The 16,445-nt window shown below is 39.1% G+C and overlaps 4 protein-coding genes across 4 annotated transcripts in view; 2 read left to right on the forward strand and 2 right to left on the reverse strand.

The window, feature by feature from the left end:
- The window catches only part of LOC134743560 (ATP-binding cassette sub-family G member 4-like), a 119,676-nt gene extending 106,514 nt beyond the window's left edge, over positions 1–13,162 (reverse strand). Inside the window, exon 1 of the mRNA XM_063677070.1 lies at positions 12,842–13,162. Within this exon, the coding sequence (XP_063533140.1) occupies positions 12,842–13,084 (243 nt within the window). The 5' untranslated portion in view covers positions 13,085–13,162. The remainder of the gene's footprint in view (positions 1–12,841) is intronic.
- LOC134743220 (small ribosomal subunit protein bS21m) lies at positions 1,452–2,380 on the forward strand. Its single transcript, XM_063676616.1, has 2 exons — positions 1,452–1,697; positions 1,875–2,380. Exons 1-2 carry the CDS (start codon positions 1,524–1,526, stop codon positions 1,989–1,991), a joined length of 291 nt encoding a protein of 96 aa, XP_063532686.1. The 5' UTR covers positions 1,452–1,523; the 3' UTR covers positions 1,992–2,380.
- Positions 2,372–8,946, reverse strand: LOC134743215 (out at first protein). Its single transcript, XM_063676602.1, has 7 exons — positions 8,807–8,946; positions 8,440–8,553; positions 7,676–7,810; positions 5,099–5,279; positions 4,191–4,321; positions 3,331–3,453; positions 2,372–2,562 (listed from the first exon to the last, which is right to left on the reverse strand). Exons 1-7 carry the CDS (start codon positions 8,888–8,890, stop codon positions 2,533–2,535), a joined length of 798 nt encoding a protein of 265 aa, XP_063532672.1. The 5' UTR covers positions 8,891–8,946; the 3' UTR covers positions 2,372–2,532.
- Positions 13,163–13,175: 13 nt separating the features above from the next.
- LOC134740555 (uncharacterized) lies at positions 13,176–15,233 on the forward strand. Its single transcript, XM_063673109.1, has one exon. The coding sequence runs from the start codon at positions 13,176–13,178 to the stop codon at positions 15,231–15,233; it is 2,058 nt and encodes a 685-aa protein (XP_063529179.1).
- Positions 15,234–16,445: the final 1,212 nt, after the last annotated feature.

The following is a 16,445-nucleotide window of genomic DNA, read 5'->3' on the forward strand; positions in this document are numbered from 1 at the left end:
CGCCTAATTACTGTTTTTTGATGGACACTTTTCATACATAGAGATTTGGCTCCTTTATATAGTCTCTATGCTTGCATTGCGTCATAGATCTAGTATATTTTCTATAGATGTGCTATACGCGTGCGCCCGTGAGGGACAGAACATACGCAATGCGGCAAAATTAAAAACGACACATTTAACATTCCTGACAATTAACGTACCACAATTAAAAACCTACGTAATTTAGTCGGGTTATTAACCATACTACGGTGGGGAATTTAAAAAAATCAAATGTGACACTGTCAAGGACATACAATAATAACGCTTTCTCTGGTATTCCTACTGAAGTTCAAAGTGTTCCATAATGAGCATCTCGTTCGGTCATTTCCGGCTCTACCATTTCATCTCTATATCTGGTCAAGCATTCTTGTCCGTAGAAAAAGGCGGTAAATTTAAAAAATGTAGGCGCGAAGGGATATCGTACCATAGAAAATTTGAATTTCGCGCCTTTTTCTACTGACAAGATTTGCTTGGCCAACTATATCATAGAAGGTAGGATGCTATAGACGTGGCCTACCGCGTGCGCCCGTGAGGGACAGAACCATGACAGAACATACGCAATCCGACAATATGATTGGCCGAGTATAGTTTGTCAAAAGACTGTCTCATTTCAAACAAAGATAGAGAGAATCATACTATCTTTGTCTTACACTAGTACTAGCACCCAAAAAAAAGGGATGAGTATAATTTTCCTGGTTGTTACTGACTGACAAATTGGTTTGACCAACTTTAAATTTGTAGCCCACCATAAACCATACAAGTGAGACTGTAACACGGACAAACAATAATAACGCTTTCTCGGCTACTCCTACTGAAATATACATAAGACTATGCCGTTCTGACAGTTCCCCCCACCATTCATGCCTAATCCAGTTTTATACTATAGTTGGTCAAACCAAATTGTCAGTAAATAAGAACAAAAAAACTATACTCATCCTTTTAACCTAGTGTAAGACAAAGATAGTATGATTCTCTCCAATGAGTAAAGTTAGCGAACTAGACTCCACACTCGCGTTCGCGGCTTCGCGTCGCGTTGTCTGGAGCAACTTAAGGGCTGAGCCATGGAGACTGTATAAAGGAGCCAAATCTCTATGTATGAAAAGTGTCCATCAAAAAGCAGTAATTAGGCGGCGCCACCATACACCGAAATACTACCAAAAACAACCTACGTAATTTGGTCGGGTTATTTGTTGCCTTATATGGTTCATGTTATACTCATGTCCCAGAGCCTAACTAGCGCCACCGGAGAGAATAGGAACTATTATTTAAAGCTTAACGCGGTCACTTTTACAACAATTCTGCCATAAGAGATTGCGATCCTTTCTATACCATCCATAGGCTGAGCTAGCGTAAAACGTCTTGTCTTGTGCTTAAACCTGTCAAAGTCATGTCATGTCAATTTGTCAAACAAAGTGGACTTCGTTTCGTTAATATAACCTCTAAATCCTATTCAATATTGTAATTATTTAATTTATATTTTCAAAATGCAATTAACATTAAGGCTGTTGGCTAACAGACATCCGTCCTTCATTGCCAGGACGGTATTTGTGAAGAACAACAACGTAGACGATGCTTGCAGGCTGGTCAACAGAATCTTGGGCAAAGAAGGCATCTTGGAGCAGTTCAGGCTAACCAGATACTATGAGAAACCTTTCCAGGTATAGTTTAGTTCATAAACATTTTATTTTGAATGTCACGTTATATTCCCATATTCTAAAATTCCCATTTCCTAAGATTTGCAAAAAGCTTATAATGGATTTTTGGTCGACCAATTTTTATTTATAATAAAAAAAAAAAATTATAGTTTATTTTTATAAAGTAACATTTTATTTTAGACGAGACGACGAATCAACCATGAAAAGTGCAAAGCGATCTACAATGAAGATATGGAGAGGAAAATTCAATTTGTGCTCCGCAAGAACAGACATGAACCCTTCCCTGGATGCCACTGATTATCTATGAAGTTTATGTTTTCTATTAACAACAAATGCAGTCCCGTGTCCATGAAAAGGGTAAACTCAAATGGCGTTATTCACCAACGCATTATTGGCCTGAAATAGCTATGAATCATTTGTCTTTATCTGCCATTTTGACTTATGTATTTGTAAGAAAGGGATAAAACATAATTTAACTAAAACAGGCCCGTAGTTTTATGAATAAGGGGGTAATAATATCGGCCACCACAATAGATTAAGCCCTACGATACTGGCAATTGATATATTTGAAATAGTGTGTATTTTAAACTTATCCTTATGATTGCATTTGTTGTAGATAGAACAACCTAATAATATTTAGCAATTAGAATTAGACTAATGTAAATAAAACACTCATAAAAAAGACAGTCATTCATTTTTGCTTATCACAAAAAATACAGTCTTAGCAAAATATTTACAAGTAAATATTGTCACATTACAAAACTGAGGTTATAAAAATAGAGCTAAGAATAATGGTAGAAGCGACTAGAAACATTTGGTGCGGAGGCGGGGCGTGGGGTCACGTGTAGTTGTAGCAGTTGTGCCGGAACTGAAACAAGCAATGTTGGTTAGGCAAAACATTCGTTGAAATATTGAAGATCTCATTATTGGAATGCATTCAGTATAGTATGGATATGATGGTCGTGGTTGTCTATACGACAGCGTGATATATCAATCATGTGGTGTTAAAAAGTGACACTTATTTTATCACGTGGATAAAGCCATCCATAATACGCCCGCAGGTTCATTATCAAATTGTAACCTCTTGCTTCCCGCCAACTCAATATAGTTTGTCAAAGGACTGTCTCATTTCAAACATAGTCAGAGAGAATCATACTATCTTTGTCTTACACTAATACTAGCACCCAAAAGAAAAGGATGAGTATAGTTTTTAGGGTTCCGTAATGACGTCGAGTTGCGGAAACCAAGCCCGCGAAAACCTATAGGGTTCCGTACCCAAAGGGTAAAAACGGGACCCTATTACTAAGACTCCGCTGTCCGTCTGTCTGTCTGTCACCAGGCTGTATCTCATGAACTGTTGCCGCTATAACAACAAATACTAAAAAGTACAGAACCCTCGGTGGGCGAGTCCGACTCGCACTTAGCCGGTTTTTTTTGTTCTCGTTCACTGACAATTTGCAGAGAAACAAATGCAATTTTATAAACTTCAAGTTTAGAGTTGACTGGCAAATTAAAAATCCTGGATGCTAAAATCACAACTAGGTTCCAGGTTTTATCATTTTCAAAATTAGCGATTATACCTGTGGCTTTAGGCAAGTGTCAAAACATTGACATTACATTGGTGAGCCACACATACCTGTACATAGAAATGGTAGCGGTAACAGCGGTGGCAGGTCTTGATGCCGCAGCGGTAGCTTAAACCTCCCTGTGGCTTGCCCTTGCAGTACTTGAGACCACAAGGGTACCAGTTTACACAGACCTAAAAAGAATAAGTGTGTTATTATTTTTGCTGAAGGAAGCAGGAACAAAATAGTACTGTCAATTATGACTTTTACAAGACCGAGACAGATACATCATTCCCTTTGGCTCATTATAATAGTGCGTACACAACCCATGGCGCATGCTGTTCGTCTGTTGCAGGCTACTTGCTCTTGTTCCAGTCACATAGGTAACGCGGAATAGAACAAATAAGTATGGATAAGAGCATTGGTCACTCATCGGTATCTCACTGTATATCAACAATGGAATATGTCAAAGGAGGTGCTTGAAGGAAGACATGTATCCTACAGCAAACAGGAGCTGCTCTCTCATCACTACATAGTATAAAACAAAGTCGCTTTCCGCTGTCTGTCCGTCCGTCTGTCCCTATGTATGCTTAGATTTTTAAAACTACGCAACAGATTTTGATGCGGTTTTTTTAAATAGATAGAGTGATTCAAGAGGAAGGTTTATATGTATAATTTGTAAAGGTTTTGTGTAAATTTGTTGAACTACCCGTGCAAAACAGGGGCGGGTCGCTAGTGAGTAGTGATATAATAAGTTGAGTTCGTACCTCCATGGGCTCCATGTGAGTCATGTGACAGATGCACTCTTTTCCCCAGTCGGTCTCGCTCACACAGGGCGGCAGCGCGGCGCCGTCCGCGTCCAGGGCGCGCGCCGGGAACGGTGTCACTAGACTGCCGTACGACTGATCCAAGCCTGTAAACACCATGTTACCTCCAAGTGACAGATGCACTCTTTCCCCCTGTCGGTCTCGCTCACACAGGGCGGCAGCGCGGCGCCATCCGTGTCCAGGGCGCGCGCTGGGAACGGTGTCACTAGACTGCCGTACGACGATTGATCTAGGCCTGGAAATAAGTCAATCATGTTAGAGTATCACATTGTAGAATTTGATATTTTATGCAATATTGGGTTGGGAAACTATGCAATATTGGGTTGGGAAACTATACAAATCAGACTTCTCGCATCCTGTATGTTTTTTCCAAAATCTGTAAAAGCCAATCTCTATTAATTTGAAATTGAGGGAATGTCTTCTAAGACCCTTTATCGCGTAGCAGCAAGCGATCTGGTAGCTGCCCTGACTGACCCACTAAGAAAATCCACCCTGTTTATCAGCCAGTTGGCTAAACAATCTTTTCAGCCCTGGCTAGTATACAACTAGTCAGCCCTACAATTTTAGTTTAAACTATGCAACTCTATTGTGCAATGTGTGGATTGTGCAATTTGCAGTGCATTTTTGCCTCATGTGGCGTGACCTTTTATGCACCTTGCTGGCACAGATACACCTTGTGTGTCTCCACCAACAGACTTACTAAGTCAACAATTAGCCAGGTAACTGCGCCAGATCAGCCTGAGGCAGGTACATCTTATCCCTGGCTTGGTCACAGTGCCGCGTCGGACACTAATGCCAGATGCTGTAGCTGTAGTTTTTCCTCCGCCTCGAACTTGCTAAGTTTACAACGGTCTAGGCACACAGCTCGCTAGGTCAGCCTGGCGCAGGTACACCTTGTGACAGGCCTGCGCGCAATGCCGAGCAGCAGGTGCGGACAGCAAAGCGACGGCGCGTGCGCTAGATGCCGTGCTGTGGTCTATCTTCAGTCCCATACTTGCTGTCTACAACTCACCTGGTCTAGGCGCCCAGCGCGCCAGATCAGCCTGGCGCAGGTACACCTTGTCCCTAGCTTGTGCACAGTGCCGAGCAGCAGGTGAGGACAGCAACGCAACGGCGCGTGCGCCTGATGCCGTGGCCGTGGTCTGTCTCCAGCCACGGGCTTCCTCTGCTACTCGGACCGTACCTGGGTTTTTCTGTGAACCAGCAGTTTTCTTTTTTATATTAACTCCATAAATGTCCTGTGACTGTTAAATACAAAAAAAGAAAGTAAGGATATCTGCCTAGCTAACTGTATCTGAATAATATTTACCAGAATAAGCGATTAAAATAATAAATATATCAAGTAATTTATTGCACTCATGTTGTTATACAGATGATAATGTTTACAATAGATGCTTCAAACATGAACCCTGTGAGGGCATCGCAAACAATTCTTATTTCCTAAACTTAAAAACTAAAACTAAAGCTATAGCTAACACCAATATTGTAAGGTACATTTAATGTGTGTGCGTGTGTATTCTGTGTTAGTGAAAATATGTGTTTTATTTTATGTCAGTGTTTTGTCGTCTAAGTATTCCGATATAAAATAATAGGCTTTATTTATTAAAATTTGTTTCAGTTTACTAGTAAAATGACTTTCTTTGGTTTCGCTTTTTAAATTTTCTGGCAAGTTATTATATATTTTTATGGACATTACTAAGGGACCGGAGGAATAGAGTTTTAGACGAGAGGCTGGGAGTATTAGTCTCTGTTTGTGTCTCATTTCATATCTTGATGGTAGGTCTTCACGTCTCGTGTAAAATTCGGGGTGATTGCGGACAAATTTGCAGATCTCTAAGATATATAAGCAAGGCAAGGTGAGTATTTTATGTTTTATAAAATGTGGTTTACAGCTGTCTAATTGTTTAATATTGACTAATATTCTTATAAGTTTTCTTTGCAGCGTAAAGACGGTGGGAAAATCGGTGCTATTTCCCCATAGAATAATTCCGTAGCTGAGCCAGGCAAAACCGTAAGAAATTAAGAATAGTATGTTATGAGCGCCGTTTCAAAGTTGGTGGTTTTTTTTATTACTCTAAGCTAGTGATGTACCGACTAGTGATTTGGCCGACTAGCCGACTGGCCGACTAATCGGCGCTCAGGTGGCCGATTAGTTGGCCGACTAGTCGGCTAGTCGGTCGAATCCGTAATCATTACTTTCTCTATAAAGTTTACATAGGGATTTTCACTGCAATAACTTTGTCTTATTATGTAACACTAAACTCGCGTTTTGTACACATATTTAATGATATTAATGGGTCTACCGCGATAAAAATTCACTATTTTCTAGCTGGTCCAACACAGCAAAAACCATTTGTGTCGCGATATTTATCAAATTACTAATTGAAAGATGTTTCCTGCCGATGTAAAGACTTAACGACTGGTCGTGTGGAATAACAATTCAACTATTTATTACCATCCCCAGTGACCATAGGCTGTAGAAGCATTGTGCTCCGCCGTTACTCATAACAGTAATAATTCCTCTGCGACTTGAGTGATATAGAATTTCCTTGAGAGACCCGCGTTTTGTAAGGTTGGTAGGTCCTACCTAGCAGCTTAATTAAAGACACCTCAAGTAATAGAAATAAAATTACCTAAAATTCATATTACCTACTTTCGTAAATGCAACCAAATACAAAATATGATACGGTCTGCGACGACATTGCGATAATAATAATTGTGTATATACAAAACATTTCGTACGCAACTCAAAAAGATATTTATCATTTGATATTCGCTGTTTATATCGTTTATGTCCTGTTTTTTCTGTAATTAAGAATAGGCCGACTAATCGGCCATTTTGGCCGACTAGTCGCCGACTACAAATGTGGCCGATTAGTCGGCTTTCCCGACTAGTCGGTACATCCCTACTCTAAGCACATACATGAACTTAGAGAGCTTAGCTTTTATGCTGGTTAGGTGCGGCTTCCAGGATATGTGTTTATCTATTTCTATTCCTAGGAGCGTGAACGTTTCGACCACCTCAAGCCTTATGGAGTTGTGATTATAGTTGATAGTGATGGGGTCCCTTTGATACGGATAAAATGCCATTAATTTTGTCTTTTCGTAGTTAATATCCAGGTGGTAGGCCTGCATCCAGTTCGTAACTTTGTTCAGTACATTAGTGATTTTAATGTTTATATCTGTTGCGTCTTGACATGAAGTTAGTATAGAAATGTCATCCGCAAATAAAATAGACGATTCTTCTATAATTTTTGGGAGATCATTTATGTAGATGAGAAATAGCAAGCATCCAATCATATAATAGCAATAAATATATAAAACATTTTTATGAAATCACATATTTTTTACAAGTCACACTGAAATGATTCTAGCACATTTTTTTATCCAAATTTCAGTGTAAAATATAAAATAACCATAAAAAACAAAATACACCTCAAACTTAAACTATTGTGACTCATAATAACCTGTTTGCGCCCACAGAGCAGCACACCATGGGGCAATATACTTGAAATTACTAGTTTCATTAAAAAACATTCTCCTACTCCTACATAACTAACTCCTATAATAAAACTATTATAAAAAATACCTGTCTCAGCTTGGCCATGGCATCGGGTGCAATAAAGTCAGCCTGCGCAGCGTGTGTCAGGAAGCACAAGGTCTGCACACCAGTCTGCCCCAGCTCCTCCTCTGCTGGGATCACCACCTTCATGGCCTCCACTTCCTAAAACAATATTTCAGTCCAGGATATAAAATATGGAGAACAATGCTAAAAAAACAATATAGAAATGTGCAGTTAGTATTACATATGTGTCTCTACATTGTATTAGTTAAATTTAAACTATGCAACTGATATTAAATTAGATATTTAATTATTATTATTTTGTACATCTTATTATTTGTACCATGTAATTTTTAATGTGTATATTTGTACAATAAAGAGTTTACTACTACTACTACTAAATTAATGTGGTTTTCATCATAAGACAGAATCAAATTATTATTCCTTCCTAATCTTCCTATTTATAACATTTTTTTAAACTAGTACTACTATTATTGTCATTTACAGCCAGCACTAACAATTTTATTATGGCTTAAAAACGAAAAACATATAAACCATTGACTCGACAGTCTAAATTAAAATAATATATATATAAAAGTAATACTACAGCTATATAATTACATTATATAGCTGTAGTATATGAAACAACTTGTAAGTACAAAGTTTCAGAGCAATCTAGCTAGTCGTTTTAAAATAAGAACGTTACTACGTTTGTATTGAGAACCGAGCTTGCAGGGGATTCTTAAGCTTGTAATCAGCTAGGAAGCCATGGTAATTAAGAATGAACTGACATTAGCGAAATCGACGATCTGCGAGACGAAGACGCCGTCCGTCCGCAAAAACTCCAGCGTCACCGTGTCCTCCGACACGTTCGCCGTGATGGTCTCCTGCACCACATCGCCGCCCTGCAATATACTCTCGGTTATGTTATGTCGATACGTCCGCTCACACACCATCAGCACAATATCTCAGTTTTTACCGTAAAGATACTATATCAGTCAGAACACAGTAAATGGTCTCATGAGAACTTAACCTAAAGAAAAAACTAGGGGATATATTACAAGGAAGTTGTAAAGGTAAAGATCATCAAAGTTATTTCCTGAGATTCACCGAATTAATGAGTGCACAAATCATATACGGATAAAGTTATACCATTACCTGATTTCTTACATTGATGAGAAGTTGCAAATTAGAAGGGGAAATAAGGAAATAGAGTAGAAAAGTTAAAATAAATAACTTCATTTTCTATTTACAAGATTTTTTATAAATTTAGTTTGACAGCTTTGACAGTTTCTCGGTTTTTAACATAGATATAGTATATACAAGTAGTTATAGACGCGCCACCATAGACAGTATAGTAGTTATAGACATGAAACCGAGCGACCAGGGGTAAGAGAAAGACATATTCATGTATTGACAGGTTAATATATGGCAGCATAATCCTTTTTCTTTTTCACTCTTATAAATTTCGGTATTTCGCCATCGCCTCCTACCTATGCTGCCATAACCCGACCATGAAAAAAAACCCGGTCGGTGATAAGGACAAAGCATGGCACTATTTTCTCTTTCCTCTTATAGGAATCGTAATAAGACTATCTTTCTCTATCAAAGAGTGTTGCGGCAAGCAAGAAAGCATACTCAATTTCATTGGTAGATGGCGCTGCGCTGCACACATCGCGCGCTACGGGTTTCCTGCGACCTATATAAGCGCGGCCATTGTCAAGCTTTTTACTTTTGCAATATCCTTCAAAGAAATAACATGTCATGTATACGCGTCTAATTTATTAATAATATAATTGTGTTGCAAATCGGCGTTTCAATTCTTATTTCACGTTATGAGGAACTAGAGTCTACAAAGTGGTCCATTAGAGCCGGAAATATAGTGAATTAGTGGTGAAAAACGAACAATCGCAGTGAAATAAGAATAATTTTGAGAGATTATAGACGTCACGCATCGAACATTCTAGAACAAAATAAATGAAGAAGGAACAAGAGTGAAAAAACAAAATACGAACAATGATGAAAAAAATTCTAAAAATACGAGAAATAAACGATGAATGAATAATATTTACGAGGTTTCAGTGCATAAATACAATAAATAACCATATCGAGTACCGCGAGAACAATAATTGAGTGATTTTCGTAAAAATAGTCGGCGCTTCGGTGTAAACAATGGACATAAAACTGTGAAAATACATCGAGATTCGTAATAATTTTGAAGAAAACGTGTAAAAACGAGCAAAGCTACGAACATTTAGTGTTTTTCAAGCCAAAAGAGTGAAGATTCAAGATATTTCGTAAGATTTTACTACATAACCTACAAAATGGATACTTACGTGTCGGAACAAGAAATTACTTACGAATTAATAAGAAAAATCGGGATAAACTTCAAGAAGCAAGGAAAATCACGTATTACGAAAGGCTATGTACAAGCTAGAATTGATACATTGAACGAGTATTGGCAGAAATTCAAACAAACCATTTCCAAATCTTGAAATATGCAACTACGGCTCAGAAAAAGGAGCATAATTACTTCACAACCGACTTGTACTCCAATGGAGAAGAAGAGTATTTTGTGATTAAAGGAGAGTTATCGGATACTATCGAGCTATTCAACAAATCCGAAACTTTGAGTGAGCAACCGCAATCACAACCGCAATACAAGTCAACGTCGGAAGTAAACAAGCATTCTACGCAAGAGGTGAAGCTTCCAAAAGTGATCCTGCCCCAATTCTCTGGAGATTATCAAGAATGGACGTCATTTAGAGACCTGTACACGTCGCTCGTTCATAATAAAACATCGCTGAGCAAGGTACAAAAACTTCATTACCTGAAATCAAGTGTCACCGGTGAAGCTGAACAATTATTGAAGCATCTGCAAATAACCGAGAAAAACTATGATGTTGCATGGGAAACTTTAGACAAGAGGTACAACAACAAACGCATGATAGTAAATACCATCTTGAATAGATTTATGAATCAAAAGAAAGTGTACAACGGCACATCTAGATCTATCAGAGAGCTACTCGATACTACCCAAGAATGCCTGAACAGCCTTAAAAACAACGACGTAAAGATTAACGAGTGGGATACTATCGTGATTCACATTATACTCAACAAATTGGATGACGAGACGCGCAAACAGTGGGAAGAGGAGATAAAAGCGCTTCCTGTACAAGAGTTGCCGAAACTAGAGAAGTTTACAACCTTCTTAGAGACACGTTTCAGAGTGTTAGAAATGGTTCCATCTACAACCTATTCGAAGGACAGAGAGAGAGCTATCGTGAGACAGAGATCCTTTCTAACAAGCCCCGCTACAACTACAATACAGTGTTCCTACTGCAAACAAAACCACTTCACCTATCTATGCAAAGAATTTGTAAACCTAGATGTCAACAACAGAGTTCAACATGTCCAAAAGGAAAGACTTTGCTTTAACTGCATGTCATCAAAACATAATGTGAAAAATTGTAAATCCAGAGTATCTTGTCATCATTGCCAAAAAAGACATCATTCTTTACTTCATTTTGAAAACCAACCAACTGAGAAGAGAGAAAATCCAATACAATCTACATCGAGAGAAACCGCTACAAATTTGAGAGAAGAGACTACTACAAAACCTTCAGATACACCAAAAATAAGAAACTACCTTATCACTCAGAGTCATACTGCGCTCATGGCTACCGCACTAGTAAACATTAAGACTGGCCATGGTATACAAGTTCTACGAGCACTCATTGATCCCTGTTCACAAGAATCATTTATAAGTGAAGCAACTGTCAAACAATTACAGCTGCGAAGAAAACCAGCTGATGGATTAGTTACCGGAGTGGGTCATATGTCAACAAGAATCAAGTCCGCTACAGATATAGAAGTTTACTCAAGGTTCAACGACAACTTCAAAGTCAACTGCACAGCCTACATTGTTCAAGATGTCACCGACAATATGCCTGAAGTCCCAATCAATCCACAGAAATGGAGTCATCTGCAATACTTGTCACTTGCAGACCCAACTTACCATACACCAAGCAACATTGATCTACTACTTGGAGTTCACATCTACACAGACATTTTGATGAACGGAGTGATTAAAGGAGAACCAGGTACTCCCATAGCACAACAAACTCGCTTGGGATACATCCTGTCAGGAGGTCAGTTGAACAACAACCACATGAGAGAGTTCAAAAGCATGCATCTGAACATAACATTAGAGAAGATGGTAGAAAAATTTTGGGAGACAGAGAGATTAGAGTCAGAGGAAAACGACACTCTCACCCCACAAGAACTTCGAGCTGAGAACATTTATCAAGATACAGTAGCAAGAGATACAAACGGAAGATACATCGTATCACTTCCATTCAAGTGTGACAAACCTACTTTACCAGAGAATTCGAGAGAAATCGCACTGAGAAGATTCATGAGCACTGAGAGAAGATTAGAAGCAAACACAAAATTGAGAGAATCCTACAATGAAGTCATGAGAGAGTACATAATGTTACAACATATGGAATTAGTTGAACGAGATGAACCTATGAGAGAGCCAGACAGAAGAGTATACCTGTCACATCATCCTGTGATCCGTGAAGACAGAGACACTACTAAGCTTCGGGTAGTTTATGACGCTTCATGCAGAGGAGCCAACGGAGTAAGCCTCAACTCAGAACTGCTAATTGGTCCGTCACTTCTGGGAGATCTTCGAGACATTCTTATGAGATGGAGAACGCATAAAGTCTGCTTTGTCGCCGATGTCATCAAAATGTACCGGCAGATCCTTGTAAGAAGAGAAGACACAGACTTTCAGAGAATACTTTGGAGATTCAGCCCTGATGAAGACATAAGAGAGTATAGAATGCTAACTGTAACCTTCGGAACAGCATGTGCACCATTCTTAGCAATCAAAACCCTGAGACAGATAGCAATCGATGAGGCAAACACAGAAGATTATGCACAAGCTCGAGAAATCATCAACCATTCTTTCTACATGGATGATGTACTGTCAGGGGGAAATACAATAGAAACCGCAGTAGAGGCTAAACGTCAACTGACAGAAGTACTAAGAAGAGGAGGCTTCGAGTTACAAAAATGGTCTTCAAACAGCAAAGAATTCATAAACACAGTAGAACCAGAGAAGAGAGCGAAGAATTCTGAGATAGACATCAACAAAAAAGAGACAATCAAAACATTAGGAATCACTTGGAACTCAAACGAAGATACCCTCTTAGTAACAAACAAAATCAACACTTTATCTGAGCAGCGAGTAACAAAGAGAAACGTCTTAACAGTCATCGCTTCCCTGTTTGATCCAATGGGTTGGCTAGCACCATCTGTAGCCATGGCGAAAATATTTCTACAGAAGACCTGGTCAAGAGAATTATCATGGGACACAGAGTTACCTGAAGACTTGAAGACAGAGTGGAAGACTTTCTGCAGAGGCATAGAGCACCTGTCAGACGTGAAGCTTGAGAGATGGATCGGAACGACCAACAACAGCGAGTTAGTAGAACTGCATGGCTTTGCTGATGCATCAATGTCAGCCTACGCAGCAGTAGTCTACAGCAAAGTAATCCAACCAGACGGAGAAGTCAAAATATCACTCATCATGGCAAAAACAAAAATCTCACCGTTGAAAAAACAACTCACTTTGCCCCGTCTTGAACTGAGTGCAGCACTGCTACTGAGCCAACTACTGAAACACGTCGCTACAGCTATGAGAATCGAGCACAACCATACATACGCTTATTCAGATTCAAAAGTAACCTTAGCCTGGATTCTCGGAGACCCGCTGAAGTGGACAACATTTGTGAAAAACCGAGTCATTGCAATCAACAACAACATAGATACAACATGGTCGTACGTGAACACAAAAGAAAACCCTGCAGATCGAGCATCGAGAGGAGTCACACCTGAGAAATTAAAAGAACATACACTATGGTTTCAAGGCCCAACATTTTTACATCAAAGAGAATGGAGAAGAGAACACTATGAAGTAGAAGATACAGATCTAGAAACAAGAAAATCTATCAAATGCGCAACTACTACCTTGTCAGAGAAGACTCAGAAGACAGAAGATTTCATACTTACAATTTCAAAGAGATATTCATCATTGAGAAAACTCATCTCAGTCATAGCCTACTGTAGAAGATGGCTTATCTTAAAAAACAAACATGTAAAAGAAAACTTACCTCAATATGTAACTCATGATGAGCGAGAAGAAGCACTTACAACATGTATCAAGCTTTCTCAACAACTAGAATTTCCACAAGAAATCGAAGCTCTGAGAAATCACACAACATTGAAGAAAAGAAGTCGTTTACTGTCATTTACGCCCTTTCTCGATGACAAACAAATCCTGAGAGTTGGAGGAAGATTGAAACATGCAGATTTAGAGTTCCTGAGCAAACATCCAATTATCCTGTCCAAGAACAACGTACTGATACCACTTTTACTTAACGACGCACACAAGAAGACGTTGCATGGAGGCCCTCAACTGATGACTACATATCTTAGAGGAAGATACTGGCTGATTGACGCAGGAAACACTATAAAAACATACGTGAGAAATTGCTTTCCTTGTGCTAAACAAAAAGCAAAGACAGTAACTCAACTGATGGGTGACTTACCTGAGATACGAGTGAAGCCGTCAAGAGCGTTCCTTACAACTGGTGTAGATTTCGCAGGTCCAGTAAACGTGCGCATGAGCCCTGGACGAACAACAAAGACTTTCAAAGCATATATAAGCATCTTCATCTGCATGGTAACTAAAGCAATACATATAGAATGTGTGAGCAACATGTCTATGGAAGCGTTCATGGCAGCATTTAGAAGATTTACATCAAGAAGAGGATTCGTCAAGGAGATGTGGAGTGACCACGGGACTAACTTTATTTCCTCGAGCAAAGAAATACTAGAGACTTGGAGACTTGGCAAGTCAACAATCCCTGTTGAACTAGCAGCCCTACTAGATACAGAAGGCACCAAGTGGAAGTTCATCCCTCCTGGATCACCAAACCATGGCGGATTGTGGGAGGCCGGAGTCAAGAGTATCAAGTTTCATCTTAAGAGAACTCTCGGAGACGCTACACCTACCTTCGAAGAATTTACAACTCTTTTGAACCAGGTCGAGGCTTGTCTGAACTCAAGACCTTTATCACCGCTGAGCGATCATCCTGATGACCTAGAGCCGCTGACACCAGCACATTTTCTTGTCGGAGAACCGTTAGTCACCATCCCGGAGAGAGATTTGACACAACATAAGACAAATTCATTATCAAGATGGCAAAACATTCAGAAAATGCTACAAATATTTTGGAGAAAATGGCAAACTGAATTTCTAACAAGATTACAAGAGAGACCGAAGTGGAAAATCAGAAAACAAGAGTTTAACGTCGGAGACCTCATACTAATTAAGGATCATAGATTACCTCCTAGTAAATGGCTACTAGGTAGAGTTGTACAGAAACACCCTGGACAAGACAACGTGACACGAGTCTACGAAGTCCGCACAGCAACTGGAGTGCTAACCCGCTCGATTTCGAAGCTCTGTCCACTACCAGATGTGAGAAGAAAGGATTCTGCTATTCTTTAGGCGGGAGTATGTTGCGGCAAGCAAGAAAGCATACTCAATTTCATGGTAGATGGCGCTGCGCTGCACACATCGCGCGCTACGGGTTTCCTGCGACCTATATAAGCGCGGCCATTGTCAAGCTTTTTACTTTTGCAATATCCTTCAAAGAAATAACATGTCATGTATACGCGTCTAATTTATTAATAATATAATTGTGTTGCAAATCGGCGTTTCAATTCTTATTTCACGTTATGAGGAACTAAGAGTCTACAAAGAGTGTCAGGCCCTTGCGCGCCACCGAGCGACCGGGGGTAAGAGAAAGAATATTCATATAAAATTTGGGCAGCATACATAGACATAGTATAGTGTAGGGGTAAAGAGTGTCAGGCCCTTGGTTTTTAAGTGGTTTTTATAGTCTTCAAGGAGAACGCTACAGTATTTGTGTCTTTTCCCAATAAAGTGTAGGTGTTTTAATAGATAATCAGGACAAAATTATTAACTAATGCGCATACAAATTTTACTTACAGTATAGTACGAAATCTAGCAATATTTTTTTGGTATATTGTGGACTGCAAACATGAATCTAGTATAACTGGATCGGTCATGAGGAGTGGGGGAAAATGACCGAACGGGGTAGTCTTATGTATCTTTCAGTAGGAGTAGCAGAGAAAGCGCTGTTATTGTTTGTCCTTGTCATAGTTTCACTTTTCCACCGCTGCCACAACCGAGGTTGTGGCAAACAAATAAGTACGTGACATGTCATGTTTGTTCGTTGCTTGTTTAATTATCGTTGTTTTGTATGAAATTGTGCTTTCTCTTATGAAATATAGTGATGGTTAGCGTTTTGAATGCTTGAACTTTGATAAAATACTGGTGAATTGTTCTGTAATCGGTTGTAATAGCCGCTCTGAGCAAAAATATGAGATCATAATCTTTTACACGTAAGAACGGTATTTTACACCTTCCTCTTAACGCAATATGTGAGAATAACATCGTAAAATTACGTTACACTCAAAGCAATGTAGAATCAAACGATTTCAATAAAAATATCACAATTATTGACGCAAATTAACAAAACATTATTTTTAAAATTATCCGCCCAAATTACGTAGGTAGGTAGGAGTCTGAGGTCAGCCATTTTTAAACTTCTTCTTAATTTGCCTGCATAACAATCATGTTAGGGATACCAGATGAAAATATCATAGTTTTATGGGTAATTTTGACCTCGAAGTT

The sequence above is a fragment of the Cydia strobilella genome, chromosome 1 (assembly GCF_947568885.1).
Source record: "Cydia strobilella chromosome 1, ilCydStro3.1, whole genome shotgun sequence".
Taxonomy (NCBI): Eukaryota; Metazoa; Arthropoda; class Insecta; order Lepidoptera; family Tortricidae; genus Cydia; species Cydia strobilella.

Bases quoted from the DNA above. Each gene is read 5' to 3' on its own strand.
- LOC134743220 (XM_063676616.1), top strand. From the start codon at position 1,524: ATGCAATTAACATTAAGGCTGTTGGCTAACAGACATCCGTCCTTCATT. The intron at 1,698-1,874 runs GTATAGTTTAGT...ATTTTATTTTAG, and splicing joins ACTATGAGAAACCTTTCCAG to ACGAGACGACGAATCAACCA.
- LOC134743215 (XM_063676602.1), bottom strand. From the start codon at position 8,890: ATGAAGTTATTTATTTTAACTTTTCTACTCTATTTCCTTATTTCCCCT. The intron at 5,280-7,675 runs GTATTTTTTATA...GCTGGTTCACAG, and splicing joins CCATGGCCAAGCTGAGACAG to AAAAACCCAGGTACGGTCCG. The intron at 2,563-3,330 runs GTATGTGTGGCT...TGCTTGTTTCAG, and splicing joins GCTACCATTTCTATGTACAG to TTCCGGCACAACTGCTACAA.
- LOC134740555 (XM_063673109.1), top strand. From the start codon at position 13,176: ATGTCAGCCTACGCAGCAGTAGTCTACAGCAAAGTAATCCAACCAGAC.